General features: G+C 52.0%; 1 protein-coding gene across 1 annotated transcript in view; it reads left to right on the forward strand.

The window, feature by feature from the left end:
• The first annotated feature begins 466 nt into the window (after positions 1-466).
• Positions 467-22,911, forward strand: part of CD9 (CD9 molecule) — a 30,208-nt gene continuing 7,763 nt past the window's right edge. The window contains exons 1-2 of the mRNA XM_036910121.2: positions 467-664; positions 19,941-20,043. Coding sequence (XP_036766016.1) covers positions 599-664; positions 19,941-20,043 — 169 coding nt within the window. The 5' untranslated portion in view covers positions 467-598. The remainder of the gene's footprint in view (positions 665-19,940; positions 20,044-22,911) is intronic.

Below are 22,911 nucleotides of genomic sequence, written 5' to 3' on the forward strand. Positions count from 1 at the left end.
ATGATGGGCCAAATGAGAGTGTGCTGGAAGGGTGAAGTTTGCAAGGAGCCGCCCCAGGAAAGAAGCACGCCAGGCAGCTTCCCTTCACATCGAGGCAAAGCAAAAAGAGCCCTCATTCCGCGGGCAGCCGGTTGCGGGTACGGAGACTCTACACCGACAATCGGCGCAAAGTCCCCGAAAGTAGAGGGCTCAAGCCGGGAGCCCAGAATCCAGGCGAGAACCGGAAGGGCGCGGCTTGCCTGTAAAACTCCCAGGTACGCAGCAGCGGGTGGCGCTCTGGAAAGACCCCCACGGTGGGGTGGAGGGTACGGCCAACTCGGCGGAGAAAGGGGTGAGCGGGAGGCCGAGGGGGAAAGCAGGTCGCGAATCCCGGGCGCCCCGGCCGGCGCGGGGCGGGGGCGGGGCAGGTGGGGTGGGGCGGGGCCACGGCACATGCGCACCGAGGCCGGCCGCGCGGAGAGGAGTGGCGCTTTTTAAAAGTGCAGCCCCGAGGCCAGCCAGCAGCCGCCGGCACCTTGGTCCGAAACCTGATCCCGTCAGTGCCGGCTGCGCGCCCCCGTCCCACACGAGTCCGGCCCAGGCCAGTCTAACCCGCACCATGCCGGTCAAAGGAGGCACCAAGTGCATCAAATACCTACTCTTCGGATTTAACTTCATCTTCTGGGTGAGTGAGCGCGACCGCCGAACGCCCCTCTCCGGGGCCACCTGGTCGCCCCGGGGACCCTGTCCGACGTCGGGGGCGCCAGTAACTGGCACCGCCCGCGTGAAGTCGACTCCGGGCGGGAGAAGAAAGGGCCTGTTGCCACCAACTGCCTGCTCGCTGGGTCCGGAGACGCGCGGGGCGGGCGCGTTTCTAGGAGGTTCTCTGAAGCCGAGTAGGCAGGGGCCGGGGAGACCGCTCCCGGCCCTCTTCTGGGGTGGGGTTCGTGTCTGCTCCCACTCCGAGTCTCAGGAGTACAGGAAGGGCAGGCGGCAAGGAGAGCCCGAGCACCCCCTTCTGGGAATTCGGGGCCCTGGCCGAGGACAGAGGGGCAGTGCCCTCCGTGACTGAGGTGGGGTCTCAGAAGTGGCGGGGCCGCGAGGAGGGGAGGATGCGGGCGCTCGGAGGGACTTGGGTGGCGCAGGGAGAGCTCGGCCAGGGGTTGTTGGCACTTGCACACTCCGGTGTCCGACGCAGACCCACTCGCTTAGCCAGTCGGGGACCCTGGAGGAGGAACCCACAGGCCCCAGTTATTCCCAGACGTCGATTCTGAGTACCCGTGAGAAAGTCCGAACTCCTTCGAAACTACCTGAAAGACTAGCTTGTCTTGATTTTTTTCCAAAGGCGATAAGTATCTGAACTGGAGGGAACTCTGGGAGAGTTGGGGAGAGATGGAGAAGGCAGATGCCCGCGGGCTCTTTTAGTGGGGTGAAGCCTGTGTTTATCCGTTTCCCAGAGAGGTAAGGTGCCCGCCTCCCACTGCCCGCCGCTGGGACTCCGGCCTCTCCGGCCCCTCGCCAGCCCACTCAGCGGCAAAGCGGGGCCGGGAGGGGCAGGGCACCTGGCCAGGAGCGCCTGGACTCGCGCTGGTGGCTCCCCTCGGCCCTCCACCTCTCCGCAAATGGGAGGCCTGAGAAAGGTAGCAAAACTATGGAGTGTCCCTCCATACCTTCCCGGGGGGGATTAAGGGGTCACCCAAAGACAGAAGCAAGGACTAGTGGACTCTTGTGTCCTGGTTCTGAGGGCCACATCCCCTGCAAACAGATGGACAGTATTTGCCCCTCTGCAGTCAGGAAGGAGTTCAGAAAGGCAGCCCCTGTACCACTTTCAAGAGAGATGGCTGGAGAAACGGGTTCCCCCAGGCCCTTGTAACCAGAAAAATGTACTTCTTCCCATGCGGCTGGTCACTGGGGTCCCAGTTAACTTGGGGGCAAATCATCTGATTTAATGCTGTCTCCAGAGTTGGCAGGGTAAGAGACTAGCTCGCCCTTGTAAGAGGCACCCCAGGGGCACTCTAGTGAGGATGGCAGATAGATGTGCCCCTGCCCAACCCTTGGTCTGCTTTAGGGAGACCCTCCTGGTGTTCCTAGCAGCTTGCTAGCTAACTGCCAGACTTGGCTTCCTCTCACCAACCTCTGGCACCAGAAAAGAATGTGAGAGGGCGGACTGGCCCCGCCCCGCCCCGCCCCACCCAACCCTGTCCTTTGGGGAGTTTTCTGCTCCCTGCCTGGCTGTTGGTTTAGTCCTCAGCTGTCTGCCTAGGCTGCATCAGATTTGGGGCTAGGGGGGACCACAGACTACCAGAGTCGCATACTCTCCCCTCCACTCTGCCCCCTGACACATGTAGGTGCCTGGTGGGAGGCTCCCAGGGCCACTCCAGTATCTGCTTCGTCTCCAACCTGCCACCCCACTGTTTTCAGAGCCACCCCTGCCTGGGCTAGGTGCCACTGATCAGTTACATCTGGCACCGTAATGACTCACTCTGGGAATATTTGGGTTTAGAGTTGGGAATGACTTTAGAGATCATCTGGCCCAGCCAGCCCTCTTATTTGCAGTGAGGAAGCACAACCAGAGAGGGGGTAGGTGATTTGTCCAGGATCAGAGACTCATCCAGTATTACAATCCTGGGTCCCCTCCTTTAATCCTATCCTTTTCTGTCTCCATCACGAAACCATCAAGGGCACCTGGTAATGGGCCAGTGCAGGGGTGTAAGCAGTATCTGCATTTTCCTGAACTGATACAGATACTGTACAGTAGTCCTGTATTTAGGTCCCTAACAGATGAAGCCCCCATCCCCTAGGAGACAGTGAAGTAAAGGAATATCAGAATCTGTTTGTGCACCAGTGTATCCTGCAAAGGCCTTTTCCAAGTCCCATGATAAGCCAGTAGGAAGCATCATCCCCATTTTACTGATGACCAGGAAACCTGTCCCCAGGGAAGTTACGTGACTTATCTAGGGTTGTGTGGCCGCATAGCATCAAAAGTAGGGTAGAACAGGCCTGGGTGGCTTCAAGTCCCGTGGACTGTCCAGCATAACCTGCTACCTACACAGCTGGGTGGGAATGAGAGAAGGTGGAACAAACTCTCAAAATATCTTTTCAGGGAAGCTATGATGTAAGTAAGTGGGCTGCTTGGATTGTTAAAATGTTATCACTTCCCTTTCTCTCTTCAAAAATTTATAAACTTGGCTTGTGGGGGCCTGACATAGGCCTTGAAAAGCAGGAATTTTGAGACCAGCACCTCATCAATGGGGGCTGCCTGAGAGGGTGGGTGGCCTAGCAGGGATCCAAAGAGAGGAAGCCCACCTCAGTGGCAGTGGGGTTGGAGGGTGTACCTCTTCCCCTCCCTGTGTCATCCCTGTGGGGCACATGGTGACAGCCAACCTGAGCTTCCTGCCCTCCCCAAGTAGGGCCTTGATGCCCACAGGCAACCAGCAGTCTGTTCTTGGGCCCTGAAACCCTTCCCAGCTTGTCTTCCCAGCCCTCCAGCCCCCACCCCTAGGCCCCAGAACTAGTTGAGAGGGAAAAACATCTTACTAAAGTCAGAGGGTAAGACTGTAAAGTGGGGAACCAGGGCCTGGCCAGGAGTGTATCTTTCCCCTTCCCCCCAAATCCTAGGCCTGCATCGAGAGGACCCAGCTCCTACCCACTACCCTCATCTGTCTCTCTGCTCCCTCTCATCCTCATGGATAGAAATAGCTGAGGATTTCTCTTTCCCAAAAAATGGTGTCACCTGGACTGGGAATTCAGAGACCTGAGTGTTCGTCCAGCCTGTCTCCAGCTCTCTTGGAAACCTTGGACAAGTGGTTTTTGTGCTCTAGACCTCAGCTTCCCCATCTGTAAAACCAATGGGTTGAAGCATGGGGTCTGAAGGTCCCACTGCCTCTGTGAAACCAGCCCCACCCTCACTGCCCAAAGCAGTAAGACTTTCCCACACAACCCAAAATAGGAGTTGGGAAATGGAAATGCTCAGCAACTTCTCAGGCTTACCCTCAGAGCTCCACTCCCTTTGACCCTTACCCGTGGGGCCTGTCTTTCCTGTTAACCTCACTGTTCCCCCTATCGCCCCAGGTGGGGTCTCTCTGTAGGGGATTCTCTTGTCACCCTCAGCCTTTTGTTGCTGCACAGCCTAGTGAGTACCACCTCCAGTTGGAACTTCCCCATCACCAGTTGGGGGTGACGTCTACCCCGTGGGGTAGCTGTGAGTTTAAATAGGAGGTGATACGGGATGTGCTTAGCTTAACTGCAGCTATTGTTATTCATGAGATTGAACACATGAGGTGGGGGGAAGGGTAGGAGCAATTCCCTAAGACTTGTGGAAGTTGCATCCAGGGCTGCTGCCTGGAGCCTGCTGGAATGTAGGCGGGTTCCTCCCTTTCCTTCTCCTCCCGCATCACTGCCAGCCTCGGTCACCCACCCACTGCCATTCCCCACCAGGAAGCTGACTCCATCTCCTGTGTGGCTACACTTTGGACTACGGGGCAGCCCCATTCTGAAAATAAAAACATCATGGCAAAGAAACCCTGAAGCCTCAGGATTCTGGGGCCGGGCAGGGCAGGGGCTGGGAGGTGGGGTTGGGGAGGAGACAGAACTCCTCCCACCCAGCTCGCTGCTTCGCCCTGAGGCTGTTTGCCTTCAGCGTTGGGCTGAGCCAGCAGCTGTGAAATGGCTTCCCACCTTTGGCACCCAGACAGCCGGAGTTCTGGTAAAGCCGGCTGTGTTTGTACTGAGGCTGGCAGGTTCGGGGAGGGATGAGGCAAGGCCAGGTGTCTGCATCTGCTGAGGAAAAGAGGACCTCCCCCTTGCCCAGAATCCTGATCACTTTTTCCCACAATGGTTATCAAAAAGATCTAACCCATGACTTTGGGGGGCTGGTGAGGATGACCCCTCTATGCACACCCAGTCTCTCTCCCCACCTCGCTTTCTTTTCCTAGTGGCCCGGGGCACCATTCCAAACCTCACTCACTCCTTTGTACTCGAAGGAAGCAGCTGCTGGTTAAGAATTATGGAACTTTGGAACTGCTTTGATAAGCAGTGCTATCGGGGGCCATCCTCCCTGAAGCACTTACTCTGCTGAATGAGCTTTTTGTGGCTTCAAACCTCACACACCAGCGTGCTCACACCTTCCTTTTGTGTTAGATGTCATTCCTCCCTCTTAACAGAACCATGTGTCCCATGTTTGAGTTGTCTGTTTTCCTATTCAGTTTTATAAGGAGGCGTGGCTTTTGGTCACATAGTTCGGAGAGTAATAATATGCCTCGGACTTACCAAAGCACCTTTTCTTCTAAAGAACATAAACCTTGATGTTTCTTCCTTGGGCGTGTCTGACTGTGAGTATAAGGGACCTGAGGTCACTGGTTACAGTGGTTTCTGTGGTCCTGCCTCCTTGGTAGCTGCACGTTCTAAACAGACCTGTGTCAAAGTGGAAGGGATGCCCAGAGAAGTCTGAGGAAGCTGCATATTTATGCCTCCCCCAGGTTGGTGTCAGTGGGACTTTATTTGGACCCGCCACAGGTCTCTGCAACCAAAGCCTTGCAGGGTCTCTTCACCTCTTACATACAGAAGAGCAGTGACTTCATCTGGGTTTGAAAAATCTGGGTGAGAGCCTTTGCACCCACGTTCTCTACTACCTGGAGATATGTTTTGCAGCTGAGGGAATTCAGGAGACCAAAACAGGAAATCTTAACAATATAGTTTTTAAGTATATGTTTTTGAAACCTGACTGCAGATCACTTGCCTTGTTCTTTCTGTGGAAAAAGTAATGCTGGTCCAGGGACATTTTCATTTTCCATCAAGTGATGACATGCAGCTGTGGAAAACAGCTTCCTGTCTCCAGATGAGATGATTTTATAATAATTATATCCATCCAGTAATTTCCAACTCCCACCACACCCCAAAAAATACTTATTTGGGGGTAGTTCTTAAGTACTGTATGCTGTCATCCTAGACTAGTGGATCTTAAGAAAGAGATCAGTGGGACCTGCCTCCAGAAAAATGGTCTACCGTTTTTTGGCTTTTCTTCTAGAGGCCCATGGACTTAAGGTTCAGACACCCCATACTGGGTTTTCTCCCTTGGTTTCCAGGCAAACCCTGTTCTGTCCTGAATCCCATGTTTCTGCCCTGAGAAGCAGGCTGCCTCTGCTCCCCAGGGACCATGTGGGGAAATCATAGGGGGACTCTGAGAAAGGCATTAGAGAATTCTAAGCTCCCTGGTGATCAAAGGCAGCCCAGACTGGAGAGCTGGCCTCCCCACCCATCCTTGCTCTGACTTGAAGCTTAATCATTGCCCAAGGAGTGGCTTTGACTCTCAATTAATTTAATGATGTGTGTTTCTGGTCCCCATGAAGAATCCAAGTTTATGAGCTTCCAGCCAAGTTTTGCTTCTTGGGTCCTGTTTTCCATCGCGTGGGTGATGTGTCTGTGTTCAGGAAGAGCTGAGTTCTGTCTTTTCCTCATCTTTCTTTCCCACCAAATGGAGATCAGAAGGTGTGGCTGTCCTCCTCTGGCCTTGCCCGTGAGGAGTTTGGAAAGGGAGACATGTGTCTGCGGGGTCTGTTCGGGACATGGACACCTGAGGGGACATACACAACCTGGTGGAGTAAGCAGGCCAGGATGAGGCTGGCTGAGGTCAACAGGGGCCGGGAGTCATTGGATTCGGAGAATATCAGGGTGGAAAGGCCTGGGGACTGTTGACTTGGAGAAAAGTCAGAAATCTGGGTTTTAAAGATATTTCCTTGTTAGTCTTCTTTCTGAGCACTGTACAGGGGAGCCAAAACAGTGGCTCTTGCTGGCTCTGTTAGGAAAGGAACCCTTCAGAGTTTACACAATGTACATTCAAGGTTTCAGAAAACACCTCTCAGGCCTGACCAAGCCCTGCCTGCAAACTGCTCAGCCTCTGGCTTATATTCCCAGTGTGAGCTGCATGTCAGTTTCCCAAGTACAGAAACAGCACAGAACATCATAGGAGACAATCCTTGACTGGGGCATCAGAATAAAGTAAATCAGACCGTTTTACTGAAATCAAAACAGATTTATTTCTATAGCCTTTTAGTTGTAACTTGTCTTTATATGGATCGAGTCGATAGCGTAATAAATTATAAAACTGATATGATACGTGAAAACTTTGTATGAAAAGACCAGCAAAATCATACTTAGTTGTGAACGCATTGCTTTTCAAGTCAGTAAAAGCTTAGAGTTTTTAAAAAGATAGTTTGCTATAGACTGGAATGTTTGTGCTCCCCAAAATCCCTATGTTAAATCCTAAAGCCCGTGTGATGGCATTTGCAGATTGGGTGTGAAGGCGGAGCCCTGGTGAATGAGACCAGTGCCTTTTTAAGAAGGGGCCCAGAGAGCACCCCTCTCCTGTTCACCACGTGAGATGACAGTGACACAACAGCCCTCTGTCCACCAGGAAGCTACCCCTTACCAGACACACCACATCTGCCAGTGCCTTGATCTTGGACTTCTCAACCTCCAAAACTGTGACGAATAAATTTCTGTTGTTTGTAAGCCACCCAGTCTATGGCGCATTGTTACAGCTGCCTGAATGGACTAAGACATAGTTATGTACAGGTTTGACTCAAAACCACCTCTTCCCTCCTAAGTGAGCATATGCACCCCCATCAGTTGCCCTGCTCCTGGAGCAGAATGCGCACCCCAGAGGCTGGAGCCCCTTCCCACCGTCCTCTCCTGCTCACCCTGGGGCAGTGTGAATTCCTGCCTTCTTACTATGTAGGGCTGTGGATATAAGTCTGACTATTATGCTCAGATTTTTCAAAGCTTCCTCTCGACAAGCCTGGCTGACTGAGTCTTCCCATTCCCTACTTTGCCCTCTGCCACCAAATTATAGCCCTGACTCCAGAAGATAGATACCCCTTAAGAGACCCAGACAACTTACTTCAAATAGAAATTAGATTCTCTTCCAGTGCTGGGGAAGGGCCCTTATTAGCATGGGAAGCTGGCATTATTCCCATTTTGCAGGTGCCTCCTAAGACCCTATCCACGGCTGTAACATGGGCTTTTTGCCCTTTGCTGGCAGGATGGTGCTGTGGGGAAAGGACAGAGGCTCTGGGTCCCACCTTGGGGCCATTCTTACTTGGGATACAATAACAGTGGCCAGGTGACAGCTGCAAGTGTGGGCTGCCCTCTTCAGGCTTGCAGCAGTAGCGAGATGAGGATGAGAAAAAAACTTGTCAAGTCGCTCGGGAATCTGGTTCCCAGAGCAGTGCTGGTGTCCACGCTGACCTTCTGGCCAGTGTACCAAGGGCGTGCATGAAGCTCTCAGGCCAGAGGCCAGCAAGAGAAGCACAGGCTTGCTCTCTAGACTCTACCCTTAGGGTGGCGCCTCCAAATCAGGTGGCCACCACAGGTGCTTTCCTGTTGGTGAGGGTAGGGGACCCTCTGCAGATGGCTCTTTGGAGGCCTTTAAGTAGAGAAGATGCACTTTTGAAATGGGATCAGTTGTGGCTAGGAGGGAAAAGGGACAAACATGAAAAATTCTGGCTCTGAAATAAACAAAACGGATCAAAAAGACAGTTTAGCAAAATGATTGAGATGTGGGGCTTTGCAGACTGTTCTGGGTTCAGGTTGTAACTCAGCAGCTTTTTTACTGTGTGATCTTAGATGAGCCACTTGGTTTCCATACTTGAATTATCTTACCTAACAAATGGAAGTTTACCTACCTGATGGGTCTGTTGTGAAAATTAAATACTAAAGGGAAAATGGTTTTGGGCAGGGTGTGGGACATAGACAGCAAACACTGGAGTGTTTGCTACCTAATAAAGTAATTAAGAGACCTAAAATGAAGGGGGAGTATCTTAGGCAGAGAGATAAGGGCAATAGAGAGGTTAGACACAGCCTCTGTGGGGAACCGTGGCTCCTGCCCTTGCTGTCTTTGTGCTCAGAATGCCCCGTGGTGGAAGAGAAGGGCCATTTAGCTGAACTGTGCTGGGAGTGCCTTTTGTCAACACTGCCAATCCAGACGCCATGTGGCATTGTTTAAATAAAAGGTGCAAATGAAGGGGCATCTCCCTCCACTTGGGCCAGGCAAGCAAGTGGTAACTGGTTCCACAGATGGAATGAGAGCTAACTGGTCCACATAGTTAAAGTGTATAAGGGTGTGTGTGTGTGTGTGTGTGTGTGTGTGTGTGAGCGTGTGAGATCGCCAGACGTGTTAGGCATACACAATGGAAAACAAATGTTGGTGTCCTGGAATTTAAAGCAAAATATCCCCAAAACAACTCCCCACATCAGATGATTTTGGTTAAGATCAGAATGCCTGCTTTCAGCAGAAAATGGATTTATGGACTGGCTGATGTACACTACATGTCTGGCAAGCAGGCAGTGGAAACTTAAAATGAGACTTGTTTAGAAAGAGGTTGTCTTGGGCAGAGTCCCCTCCCTCCCAGTCCTTCAGCCCCAAACCTCTTAATACCAGCACATCAAATAAGCTGAAACTTTTCTGCTCTCTGAGGGAGAACAAGGGCTGTGGTGTTTAAATGATGCCAGCTTTTTTGTTGGAAGGGAAGATTTTTCAACTCTTGTTGTGATGAATTTCCATAAATTAGGAAGTGTGCTGAGAAACAGTTTATGCGGCCCTTCCCTCTCAGCCACACCTTAGAGGGGAACCAAGCCAGCTCCCTTCTGCCACGGTTGAGACTGGCAAGTGAATAACTGGCCTCTTCATGGCACATGCTGCACATGTGACAGCTGACAGCTGAGTTGCTCCACACCAGCTCTGTGACCATGGGAAAGTTACTTTGCCTCTCTGAGCCTGTTTCCTCAGTGCAGGATGAAGATGATCATAACCAGTTAAAAGGGTGTAAGGCATCCCCCCAGCATTCCTGAAATTCAAAAGGCACAGCAGGGCTTCACAGTAGATCTCCAGTCTCTTCTGCTTGGGAAATCTCTCACTTGTGCTCCTACTGGGAATGGTGGTGTTAGCTCTACAGCGACCTCAGGTCAGGTGAGTATACAAACACTATTGTCCAAAAGAGCTGTGCTTAGCAAACTGATGGCGCCCACAGTCTGTAGTTATCCAGCCACCTTCACTTCTCTACCTGAGCCCCCCAAGAGTGCTGGAATCCCCAGAAAGGGAGGCTCAAGGTCAGCAGGCTAAGGCTGAGCCTGTCCTTAGGACCCAGTAGTGCAGCTAAACCCAAGAAGTGTGGGGAAAGTAGGCACTTTTTTGAACTTCTTTATTTTACAATTTTGACCTTTTTTATAAACACTGAATTATATGGGTGGCTGGGTAGCAGCCATAATCTTTTCAGTATTTAGGGTGCTAAATAGGTGCAAGAGGCAGAGTCCTCCCCAAGGACCAGGCTTCTCAGGGGTGGTTGGGTTTGTCGTGCCCAGAGGCTGTCAAAGAGCAGCACTGAGTAGCAGGGACCCTTTATGACCCAGGGGAATGATTGAGGGGAAGGGGGTTGACTTACCAGAAACACAGATTCCTGAGTGGGGTGGGCAGCACAGTGGTGACTCACCTTAAGCCTCACTTCTCCTTATTTGTGAAGTGAAGGTAATACAACCAGTCTTAGGGTTGTTAGGAGAACAATGGGATACTGAATATAAAACTGTCATCACAGTGTCTGGCTCATGGCAAGAGCCCAGATGTCAGCTTCTGTAGCTACTCCTGCCTCTAGGATTTTTCAGAGATTGGGGTTGTCCTAAATATCACATGCACCTGCATCTTGTTGCTTCAGTGTGTAGAGCTGCATCACCAGGCTTCATCCCCCTCAGAAGATGACTTAGAGGACTTTCCCTCTGTGTACAAAATGCCCATTTCAGAGGTTTCCCCAGTTTGGGAGAGGTGGGTGAGGGCAGGTACGGCTTTTGCTGTTTGTCTGAAATAGCCCCGCGAGGATGCCCTTGTGGAGTCCAACTTGGAATTGAGCATTTGGAGTCAAAAGAAGAAATCTCTAAATCTCTGCCTCCAAACCATGAAGCACCTCCCCTTCAGTTCACTCCTCAGCCTTCCAGAGGGGGATGGGTTCCTCTTACCTAGAACTTTCTTGACATCTGGAAGCCAGGTCCCAGGAGGCAGTGGAGCCAGTTGCCACTGGTTCTGTGTGGACACGAAGAGGAGAGGAGGGTGGACCGACCCGGCCCTGCAGAGTGCATTTTCCCTGGGACCCCACAGTGGTGGGCTTGAGACCACCCCCCCTCCCAGCCTCAGCCGGGATATGGGGGAGAGAGAGAACAGACCCAGAGGGGTGGTTAGCAGCGGACGCCCTCTTGCCCTCAGCACAGGCGGATGGCCTGAGCCTGGACTACTGGACTCTGGGTTGCCTGCGTGGATCCGGTTGGGCATGCGGGCTGCCTCTAGCCGGCTGCATTTTTGAGTAAGTTGTTCCTTAACCTCTCCAAGCCTGCTTCATCTTTCAGTAAGGACGACAAGAGGATGAAGTGTGAGCGTGTATTTCACCATCTCGTGTGAAGTAGGTCACGCATGGGCACTCTCAGATGATAACTGCTACTACTGTCTCTGTTTTCCTCTCCCTGGCCTCTGGAGTTGTTGCTAATGGACAGAAATCCTGCCAGGAATCGGGTCAACACTAAAACTAGAAAACTTACGTCATTGACTGTTGGCCCCATGCATGTTTTCTTTCTATAATTTAGGTCTCAGGAAAAGAGTGCACTCTTGTTCATAATGGCAGCCCAGCCTCTGGAGAACACAGACTCGGGGAGGCATCTTGCTCCCTGGAGAGAAGGGTTCCCGGGGCTGGGTCTGTGTGGTGAGTGAGCGTTTGGGAGCCAGACACGGTATTCCTACTTAACCATTTACTAGGACTTTCCAGGCTTAGTGGGTTCAAGGTGGAGTTGTCCAGCCAGAGTCCAGTGTCTCCTACCTCTCACTTACCGCCTGCTTACCTGTTCCTGAATCCTCCCCTCACCTGTCACTGTGCAGCAGTTCAAGGTGGCCCTTGGGCCCAGTCCCCATGGTGGCTTTACAGTGCTCAGAGTGCAAAGTGGAACAGTGCGATTTTGCTCCATTCGGCTGAGCTTAGAGAAAGCTCACATTCCTCCTCATGGCCTCATGCCCCTCAGCACTGGCATTTAGAAAGCTAGTCTCTGGGTTCAGAACCCCCAGAGAGACCTTTTCCGTGTCCTCCCAGTTGTTCAGTGTTCTCGTGAAGGCCTAGAGCAGCGGTTTTTCAAACTTGAGTGTCAGGATTGTCTGGGGGCACTTGATAGCTGGGCCCCGCCCAACTCAAGTTCATAATTAAGCCTGGGATGGGGACAGTGAATTTGCATGTCCAAAAAGTTCCCTGGTGATGCTGCAGCTGGTCTGGGGACCATGTTTGAGAACCAGTGGCCTTTGAGGATACCAGCTGCCGGTTTGAGCGTTACCATAGGATGGCTAGCTCACTAGAAGCCCCAAGAGCAGAAGTTATGTAGAGAGATGGGGTGGCCCCCCAGGGAGGGCTTGTTGTCCAGGACTGTGATCTCTGGGGTTTTCTGCACGTCTCTAGTAAAGCTAAAGTTAGTAATACGCCCTTGCTGATGTCTTCAAATTCAGCCATGAATGAACAGTTTGCCTGGGATCCTAAATGAAAGCAAGTCATGACAGTGTTCTCGGCTGAGCAGAGCTGTTTTTTTAACTGGGTGGTGGTACTGGATGGGGGGGACTCTGCTCCCACCCAGGTGTCTTTGCCTCTCCAAAGACAACAGCTGTGGCCTAAACCTGGAGGTGCTGGAGGTGGGGGGACGCAGAGAGGATTAGAAGATGTGGGGGGATTGGCTCCTGTTGGTTCTTGCTGGCAGCACGGGGCCCAGCCTCCTGACCCTGAATGAGCCCATCCAAGGCTTGGCGTTCAGTGGTGCACTGGGGTTACCATGGACATGGGTGAGGCCCAGAGCCTACAGGTCTGAGTGGCCTGGCTTGTTCTGAAATGCTGAAGCCTGTGTGAACATGGAGGCCCTTAGCTGCACTCCTGAGGCTTTCTTCAAGCATGACTTGTATTTTGGGGCCCAGAAGGACTGGTAGGGGAAACTTGCATCCCTATAGTTCAGTCTGTCACCAACTTCCTGGGTACATGAGCAACCCTGCCTAGAGGCCTCCTAAGTCCCGTGCCTTGAAAAAAGCAAAAACCGGGACTGATCCACATCTTCCTGAAGGAGGGAGGTGGAAGAGATGAGATCCCCTCCTCTCTGGGATTGGCTCCTTTAATAACGCCCTAATGCAGAGGCGGCCTGCCCACATGGTGTGTGATCCTAGGAAGGACAGGCTCCTCTGAGGCTACAGCCGCCTCCCCCTTCCTTCCCACTTTTCTTTGGCCACCCCAGCTGTCCTGGTGGGGCTCTGGGAGGCAGTGCAGGGGTGTGAAGAAGGTAATTGCATCCACCTTCCTACACCACACAGCAACCAGAAAACAGAACCAGGCTGTCCTGAGCTGCCCTGCTCCGCCCAACCACCCTCTCAGATCACAACAGGACATTCAGCTGCCATCCACCACATGGACTGCCCCACTGTCAGGTCTTTCTCAAGGTTTGTTATCATCATCACTCTCCCTACAGAACCTGGCTGGCTCTACCCCTTCGTGGTTTTCAGAGCATCTTATGTGTATCACCTCCCTTATCCCTCACCTTCAACCTAGGTTAAGGGCAAGACCGGGATCATACCATCTTCTTCATAAATTTATGAGAGCTCTAAGGTTCAGAGAAGCTATGGAAGGTGCTCAGTGTCAGACAGCTCCTAGGAGGCCACAGCACAGTTAGACCCAGCGTCCATGCCCATCCACAAATACAGCCATCCTGCACATAGGTGTGCGTGCAAGATTGCTGGGGAGTGCATGGAACCCCCTGGGATGGTGTCCTGCAGGTGTGTGGTTACACTTCCCCCAGGTGGTTCTGACACCCACCCCGTGTAGACAAGGCCCAGGCTTGTGCTGTGTGCAAGTGACAGGTGGCCGAGCCAGGGCTTTTGCTCCTCACGTGTCATCCTGTTAGGCCACCTGCCCCTTCCTGAAAAATTTTGCAGCATCTATGATCACAGGCTCACCAAGTAACCAAACAGCCATTGCTTTTCCAGGACAATGGACAGTAGGAAAGAAAGCACTCCCTTCTCCCCAAGCCTCACCCCTGTCCCCATCCAGCCCTCCCGAAGTGGCAGGTGTGACCTCAGTGGCCTCTGAGAGAAACCCCTTGTGGAGGATGATCTGTTCTCCATTTCTTAGCTTTCTGAGACAGCTGGACAGAGAAACGTAGTGAGTATTACATCCTAAAAAATGTGTGACCAGTCAGGCCATGTTACAGAAGAGGGGACCCAGAGGAGAAGGGGGCCTGGACAAGACCACCCAGTTTGCTTGCCAGGAGAGAATTTTCTTTGAAGTGGCATTTGTCCCGCAGGTAGACATGGCTCTTTCCACACAGGGACGCACATGCTCCCTTCCTCTCTCTCTCTCCCCCACTCCCTCTCCACCTCCTCTGTCAACCAGTTGCTTTCTCCTTCTTGTCACCTCCCCTTCTTTCCAGAAGCTCACTCTAAGTGTTTCTATCAGTGGGGCCACCTGTCCATTAATCCCTCCTCAGGTTCTAACTGGAACCAGTTTCGCAAACTTGGCATAGGGTCCAAGGGCATCACACTTTGATTTATTTTCTATCTCCATTTGAAACTGGAGATGTTTCCTTTAACTCCAGGTGTGTTGGTGTACGATTTCTGGGCCTCCCCTAAGGCCAGGTTTGTGACTCACTGAAATGCTGGTCTTTGCGTGGGTGCCTGTAGGGAGCTGTGTTTTCAGTAGTGAGTGAGGCGGTGACCAGGAAATTGTCGGCAGCTGGCCTGAGCACGGGGCGGTGCTGAGTTCCCATGTCTCCGGGAACTGGCATAAGCCCCTGGTGACGGGTTACCTGTGTGCTTATCAAGATTTGGAGTGTCTAACAGGACTGTCTTGATGGGTAAGGGCAGCAGTGCATGGACCTTTCATAAACTCATTTTCAAAAGCCTTTAAAATGGATTTGCCGCTAAATCTGTGGTGTTCATCACCTGCCCTTGTGGGTCTTTGTCAGTATTTTCTCTGGGCAGGTTACTCTTTGTAGTTGCTGGCTTTTGTTACAAGATATTAGATGCTGGACTTGGATGAAAAGCCAGCTGGGAAAGAGGCTTGTCCAAGAGGAGAAGACTCAAGAGAGGGAATTCTGGTTGGTATGAGAGATTCTCTTTGATTGGAGTAATCTTTCACTTACTGAACAATTACTTAGTGATGAGTGGTCTGTCCAGAGTGTGCACCGGGCAGTGGGCTACCAAAATAATGGAGAAGCTGCTCTGCCCCCACGGAGCTTTGTGCTCTGATGAGATCACACACACACATTCTCTCTCTCTCTCTCTCTCTCTCTCTCTCTCTCTCACACACACACACACACACACACACAAGGGCCAGCAGAGGGTGAGGGTGAGGGTGCCACAGAGATGAACACTGCAGAGCTCACAGGGAGGAGACGGAGGGTATCTTGGTGGAGAAGCAGCAGGCCTAGGTGGCCAGGGTGGCGTTCCAGGAGGAGGGACTTCTGAGCAGAGCAGGGAGCACACTAGACTTACTTGGGAAGCTTCAGGCAATTCCATCTAAGGAGCAGGGGAGGAGGAAGTAATTCCTTGGTCTTGTGCTGAGAGATCAGAAAACAAAGCGAAAGCGTATAAATCAAACTTGGCGACTGACCTAAGGCGTCTGAGCCTTTCAGAGAAATGCCACTGTCTGCGTCAGGCGGGAGGCAGACAGGGAGGGCTGGCAGAGAGCGCCGAGGGCCTTGGATGAGGGAGGGTAAGCCACCAGCTCGGGCATCACAGCACAGAGGACCCAGCAGGAGCCGTGACGGTGGAGGAAGAGGGCTGATTCTGTTTGGATTTTTAGGTTAGAGAAATCTGCCTGTGTGTGTTGGCAAAGGGTGAAACGGTGGCAGAAGCAAGAAAGAGGATTAACAGAGCAGGTTCTTAAGGGGACAGGAAACTTCGAAAGAAAGGCCCCATCATCTCTGTACACACACACACACACACACACACACACACACACACACACTCTCTCTCTCTCTCTCTCTCTCTCTCTCTCTCTTTCAGTTTTAGAATCATTTTAGATCTACAGGAAAGTGGCGTGGAGGGTTTCCTCATACTCCCCATTACCATGTTACATTTGTCACGACCAATTAGCTGACATTGGCACATTACCGTCACCTAATCTAGACGCGGGCGGATTTCAGTCATGTTTCCAGCAATGCCTCTTGCTGTTGAGGCCCCCGCCCACGGTGCCACAGGACAATGGTCCTGTCTCCGTATCTGCTCTGTGGCGGTTAAGTCTTGCCTTGTCATGACCTTGACTGCTTCGAGAAGTACTGATCAAGTACTTGGTAGAATATCCTCAATTTCAGTTTGTTGCATCTGTTTCTCATGGCCTGTCTTCTAAGAAAAAAAATGGACATGCATGAAGAAAGGAAGAAATTCCCAGTAAAACAACGGGGGAAAAGCCATCCTTTTCCTCTCTGTACTGTGGAACCAATGGGACCATTTCTGGCCTGGAGGTGTAGGAGCTTTTCTCAGCAAAACCGGAACGTTTCCCTTTGACTTTAATTGGAAACGAGGTAACCAGGCCAACTGTGGGCAGGGCTGCAGGCTGGGGACAGAGGCATTGGACTTTTTACTCCCCCCCCACCAGACCATTTCGCAATCTGGGCAGGTTGCTGACTGCTTCCGAGGGCCCAGTGGGCCGGGAAGGATGTAACCGGGCTTCTGTGTCGGACCTGTCCAGATCCTGCGATGGTGGCAGGGGTGTGAGAGCCTTGGTGACTGCAGCCGGCACTCCCGCCACGTGTCAGTTAATTAACCTGGGAGGTGACCACCAATGTCTTGGCCTCCCAGACCACTATTTTCTTACGTTATGGCATCCTTTAATAATTAGGTCAGCACCCTTTTTTAAAGAACTAAAACTCTGGTTTTGGGGGGTCCTTTCCCATTGGGTTCCTCCTAGTATTCAAGTGGCTGGGGTGAGAGCCAGGTGTGGGCTGAGTGCCCCTTGATGCCACACCTCCACCAGGAGGTACTCGAGCCCCTTAGACAGTGCTGCCTGCTCGACTGTGGGGGCCAAGATTCGTCGGTGCTGGGTCTGCCTCGCCCTCTGACCCCAGACCATCATGACCCAGCCAGCTGAAGCAGTTTCCCAAATAGTGTTACAGAAAAGGGGCAGCTCATGATCCACATATCATCCCGTCAGGCCAATTAACTCAGTAATTTAATCAAAAAAGGCAGGAGGACCCCTTGCTCTGTGATTTTTGTAAACCAAGGCTCCCAGTCCTGCCCCGACCACCCTCTACCCAGGTTTCTTGAACTTTATCTTAGAGTGAGTTTTTAGGTATAAGAGGTTGAGATCTATTACTCCTTTTTGCATTTCTCCATAGCCAGCCACTTTTGCTGCTTTATTTCAGCAAAGTGCTGTGTCTTTGATAATCAAAACAGCATCACAATAGGTTTGGGGTGGGGTGCAGCCATGCAGGGCTCCCCAGACCTGTATCTGGCCTTCTCCGTGGCCTGAAATCTCTCCCCTTTTGCTTCCTGTCACAGCGTCCTCCTTGCCTGTATGAGTCAACCAGATAAATGACTGGACTTCCACAACAGGCTCAGGATCCTTGAAATTACAAAATAGAGGCCTCACCATTGGAAGTGTATTTGGGTGCCCTGTCATTAGGGAGCATGGAATTGTTCCCAGAGAGGCTGAGTCTTAGCCCCTGCCCATGAGTGCATCTGTGCAGAGCAGCCTGCCATCGCCTTTTGTACCTTAGTTCTTTGGGATGGGATTGTTTTTATTCTTTCCATGGTGACTTGTTTAAGAATTTTCCTGGCAGAGTAAGGGGTGGGTAAGTAATTTTATCAACAGGGAGAACAAGTTGACTGAAGGTAATTCTTTTGATAAGCACAAGCCTGGAGCAGAAAGGACAGTAAAGGACACACACAGCCTCTCCCAGGTCCCAGATACCGTTGGCCACAGCACCCCAAGGTGAGGGTAGAGGCTAAGTTAAGCGCTCACCGAACAGAACTACCTCTGAACACATAGCTGGCCTCTGTTTTGGGAGAAGAAAAGTACCATGTTTCTTCTGAGCCTCCAGGACCCCAGGGGAGCTAGGCCGGGGCCTGCGCTCCACAGAGTTGAGACCCACTCAGTGTGTTTGACCCAGGATGTCCCTGCTGAGCCCCCATGCCTCTGCTCTAGGGGTGGTGCTTAAGTCCGGAGAGCCCCTCTGAGCAGCGTATCCAGGCTGGAGACCACAGCGGGACTGTCCCTCCCACAGAGTCACATCTGCTGTCTGTGGAGCAGGCCTCACTCACCTGCAGGTCTTCTGTTTGTAAGAAGGAAAACCCACACATATGTCTGAGCCCAAAGCTCTCAGGTGCCTTCTAACTCTAAAATCCCTAGTCTTTCAGGCCCAGCATCCGGGAGTTTTCTGTCCTGCATTGACCAGCCACCGGGCACTTGGCATTGTGCGGTTCTTACAATTGTTGGCGTTATCTTCCCTGAGATGAGGCTGGAGAGGTCCAGGAAGGTGCTCAGTGCCTAGGGGAGGGATGGGCCCTGGCGACTTGAGCACTCAGGAACTTCCCGCAAAGCCCATTGGTGCCTCTCCAGTGCTTCTAATACAGTCTCCTAGCCCTGGCAGCCTATGCCACTGCAAGTGTAGACACGGTTTGACTGTACTGCAGGCTGAGGCCTTGGGTCACACTCCCCACTCTTGCCATCTCCACTCTCCACCCAGCACATCAAACCCACTGCCGAGTCACAGGAAAAGGAGAAGAGCAAGGAGTGAGGGAAAGAGGCCTGTCCCAGTCCCTGGGCACAGAGCCAAGCGCCCTGAGGAGCAGGGCTGTGGCTGTGACGTAGGGCACCTCTGTTGAGGGGGTGGGCCAGTGAAACCTGGGGCCTGGGCTTTGGCCCGGAGCCCCCCTCCCACTCACTTGTCCAGCCGGCCACTACACTGCGGCCTGTGAGTCACGGGCACACCCTGGTACAAGGGAGCTGGGAGCTCAGCTAATGCCCGGGGTGGGGGTGGCCTTGCAGGAGGCATCTGATTCAACAAGGCTGGGCCCGGATTTGGCACCTCGGTCCTGTCTCTGATTGAAAAGTCTGCCCTTGGGGGTCCCGAATCTCAGCTTGCCCACCTATATGAAATAGAGTTTTCGTAAGGTTGAAAGATTGGAAGATTACCTGGAGGTTTCTTGTCTGATGTTTATAAGGATCACTCTTGAGGAGGCATGTGCCTAAAACTGGGCAGGTCTGCTTGTAAGGTTTCCCGGGGTGGAAAGGGAAAGGACCAAATGTCGGCAACTTAGGGGCCCTGAGATGTCGTCTACTGGGCTGTGCAGGTGATAAGGACTCACAGCTGCGTGGCTGTATGGGTGTGTCCTTGGGGCAGCTTCTTTTTATTGTATGATATACACAGAGTAGTGTATAGAACGTGATCAGGTTAAAGAGTAGTTAAGTGAATATCCATGTCACCAGCACCCAAGTCAAAAGCTAGACTATTGCCAGTGCCCTCGAGAGGACCCTGCCCCACTAGGGCTGTTCCCTGATCAGAAATCCCTCATCCCTTGACTTGAAATCACTTTATTTCTTTATCCTTAGTAATTTATATGTGCTACACATAGTATATTAGCTGTATATGTTCTGCCACTCTTGCTTCTGTGTAGCGTCAGGAAATGTGCCCGTGATATTGCACACAGCTGCAGTGGGCTCATTCTCACTATATTCTGTTCATAAAATAACCATTCTACTACTTGCTGTACTGCTATAGGTAATTGTAGTCCCCACTCATGATATTTTTACAAATGGACTGATCGCCCACCCCATACTGGCCACTCCCGGTGCTGGCAAGGGACAGTGACCCAAGCTGGTCCCAGAGTCCTTTGCAAGTCTCACCTCTGGCGCTTGGGGGCAGGGCTCTCCCTGGCAGCTGGGATTAATGCCAATGTCCTGTCTGTCTTGCAGCTTGCCGGGATAGCAGTCCTTGCCATTGGGCTATGGCTCCGATTCGACTCTCAGACCAAGAGCATCTTTGAGCAAGAAAATAACCACTCCAGCTTCTACACAGGTGAGGCGGAGGAGACATGGTGCTTCCTTCAACTCTGGGAATTCTGGGTAGATCCAGGGACCTGGCCTTGGGAAAGGCACATGTTTTGCTCTGGCCCATGGGCCAGGCAGTGTCCCTTTAATTCTGTGCTTTTGTGTAGCTGGATTTACCATGAATTTGCATTCAACTGATATGGTTTCTCTCTTCATGCTGACTAAGTCTGGCTTTTTGACCGTTTCTCTGATGGGAAGTTGGCTGTGCCACCCCTGAGGGTTTAAGAACTCTGTCTGTCCCTGATCCTCTCCTAATATCGTATCTTCTCAGGCTCAGTCATTCCCTTAATTCAAAAAACTTGATCCTAGGGGTCCACAGTGCCAGGAAAAGGAGAAGCGGCTCCTCCCCACTGTTCAGGGAAACACTGATACCCAAGACCTGCCTCCAGGACAAAACAGCCAAAGTGAATAAGAGGCCAGCAGGCTGAAGCCTTCATTTAGACCTCTGGTGCTGGCGCAAATGCCATAGGTGTTTCTTTTCCATTTGCTTGTTTTCCAACATGCTTTTGCTCTGAGGCAAAGGTTTCCAATTTAAACATGCATCGACTTTGCAGGTGTTTTTCTACACACAGTCTCCTTGGCAGCATTTCTCGCATCTTTCTTTCGCCTCCAGGGCTGTATCACCATGAGAAAGTAGGATCCTTGAGGCCTTACCTACGAGCCCTCCACCCCCATTTCTGATGAATTCACAGAATCAGTGGCTCTCCTTACTGCCTGGTTTGGAGATAGGAAACATTTCATTTACAAGCAACAAAACTAGCCCCTATTTTTAGAATGATGCTGTCATGTCCTCAAGCTCAAAGTGTAAATTTAAGTTTGGTCACTTCCTTCCCACCCACCAAAGAAGTTATTTTTAAAAAAAGGAGGAGAAAACAGTCTGAAGAGTATCACTCGGGCCTTCAGGAAGATGCTGGTGGCTGGCAGCCATGCAGACCCCTTCCCACCTCCCAGAGGCCGGCCTTAAGCCAGACTGTACCCACCACGGCCTGTGGACAGCTTCCCTGCTTTACTGCTTTTCGTTGTTGGGGTTTTTTTAGGGTGTGTCTCCCTATTGTTGGAAAGAAAAGCATACTATGTGTTGCTGGTTTTTTAAAAAAACAAAAAACTAATGCTACACAGTTTTCAGGGAGCAGGTTTCCATAGTGCCTGACTTATTTAACAACAGCGGGAGCCTGGAATGTGGCCTATGGAGCTGGGGCGGCAGGGGCAGGACGCCAAGTGGGGAGACCTTGTCTGCACAGCCTGAAACACCACACCAGGGAGCTGTGACCCCTCCAAGCCGCCGGAATGTGGCATCTAGTTCAGGCTGGTTTTCTGTCCTCAGGAGGCCCCCCTCCCCACCCTGTCTCCCACTGTGCTCTGCAGGGTGCCTTCTCCTAACAGTCCTCCCAACAACAGGCTTGTGTCTCCTGTTATCTAGTATTCTGGCGGATTCTGTGTATTTTTAGACGTGGGAAGTTGGGATCTCATTAGTGGTGGATGGAGCTAGGAGAAAAGCACAATTTTGAGTCCCTTCTTTGTATGTCATTAACTCTCTCACACATACTGTTACATAAACAAATCCTCGAAACTCTTTGAGGTGCACAGAATGACTCCCATCTCCTCAATGAAGAAACCAGGGCCTAGAAAGGAGGCAGCGCTGGGATTTGAACCCAGGCCTATGAAAACTGCTTCTTGGATTATCTGTGCTTTATTTTACTATGGGGAAACTGTCTTCAGGAGGAAAACACCTTCCCTGACTAAACGGAGTGGGGTGGAGGCTCTCTTGGCCTTTTGACTTTGCCCATATTGTCATCGGAGGAGAGAAGCCCCCAGCACTTGTGGCCTCAGCCTCATGGCAAGCGGGAGAGGCTCGTGCAGTGTCAGGAGAGTGATGGGCCCACAGCTGGAGAAGCCAGAGTGTCCCTGGGAACCTCAGAGCATCCAGGGGCCCCCATGGCCAGCGGTCATGCCTTAAGTGACCAGGAGGATAGTTTGAAGGCACAATCCCAAAGGGACACTGGCCACTGCCCCCTTACCCCTCACATGCAGACCCTACTCAGCTGGAACCCCCATCCCATCCTGGGAAGGGGCTCAGCTCTGAAGATTGTTCTGCTTGCAGAAGCCCAGGGAATGGAGGGTGACACATGGGACACCAGAGTATCCATTCAGCTGAGTGACCGCTTGGGTCTGACTGGGCCCTACGCCTCACTGAGTGTTTTGGGAAACAGTAATTGTCATCCATGGTCAGAGGGCCAAAGAGGCTTCATTTTCTGTGTCCCCTTCCCCCAAGGGCTGTGACACCAGCCTTTGTATCAACCCACAGACCCTTCTCTCTTGCAGCAGAAGAGTGCCAGCTCCAACCCAGGCTGCCATTCCTGACCTCATAGGGTGACCGTCCCTTGCACTGGGTCAATAACCATCTGTCTGTAGGGCAACCCACAGGCCAGCCTGACCACACAGCTGACTCTTCAGGAAACCTGAAGGACCCAAAGGTGTCTTTCCTCCAGTGGGGCTTCAACTTTCAAAATAGAAGACTATAGCCAGGCAGAGAAGTATTTTGAAAAAGAAACTTTCCAACATTCAGAGCTATCTGTGGTGAATCCAGAGCAGCTGACAACCTCAGATGGGCCTTCTCTCCGTGTCAGGCCCTGGGAGGCTGAACAGGTCGGCAGTATCTGTAATCCCAGGCAACAAACATGTTGGGGAACTTCATTTTCTTGGTCCCAGGCCAGCAGCCTCTTGACACCTTGGTGTCCTTCCAGAACCATAGCCAGTGAGGGCATCATCTGCAGGGCTCCACCCCTCCTTAGGACCATCCCCCTTTTTATGACCAGGCAGCGGATGATCTCCAGGA

This window comes from Manis pentadactyla, chromosome 14, assembly GCF_030020395.1.
Source record: "Manis pentadactyla isolate mManPen7 chromosome 14, mManPen7.hap1, whole genome shotgun sequence".
NCBI classification, from domain to species: domain Eukaryota; kingdom Metazoa; phylum Chordata; class Mammalia; order Pholidota; family Manidae; genus Manis; species Manis pentadactyla.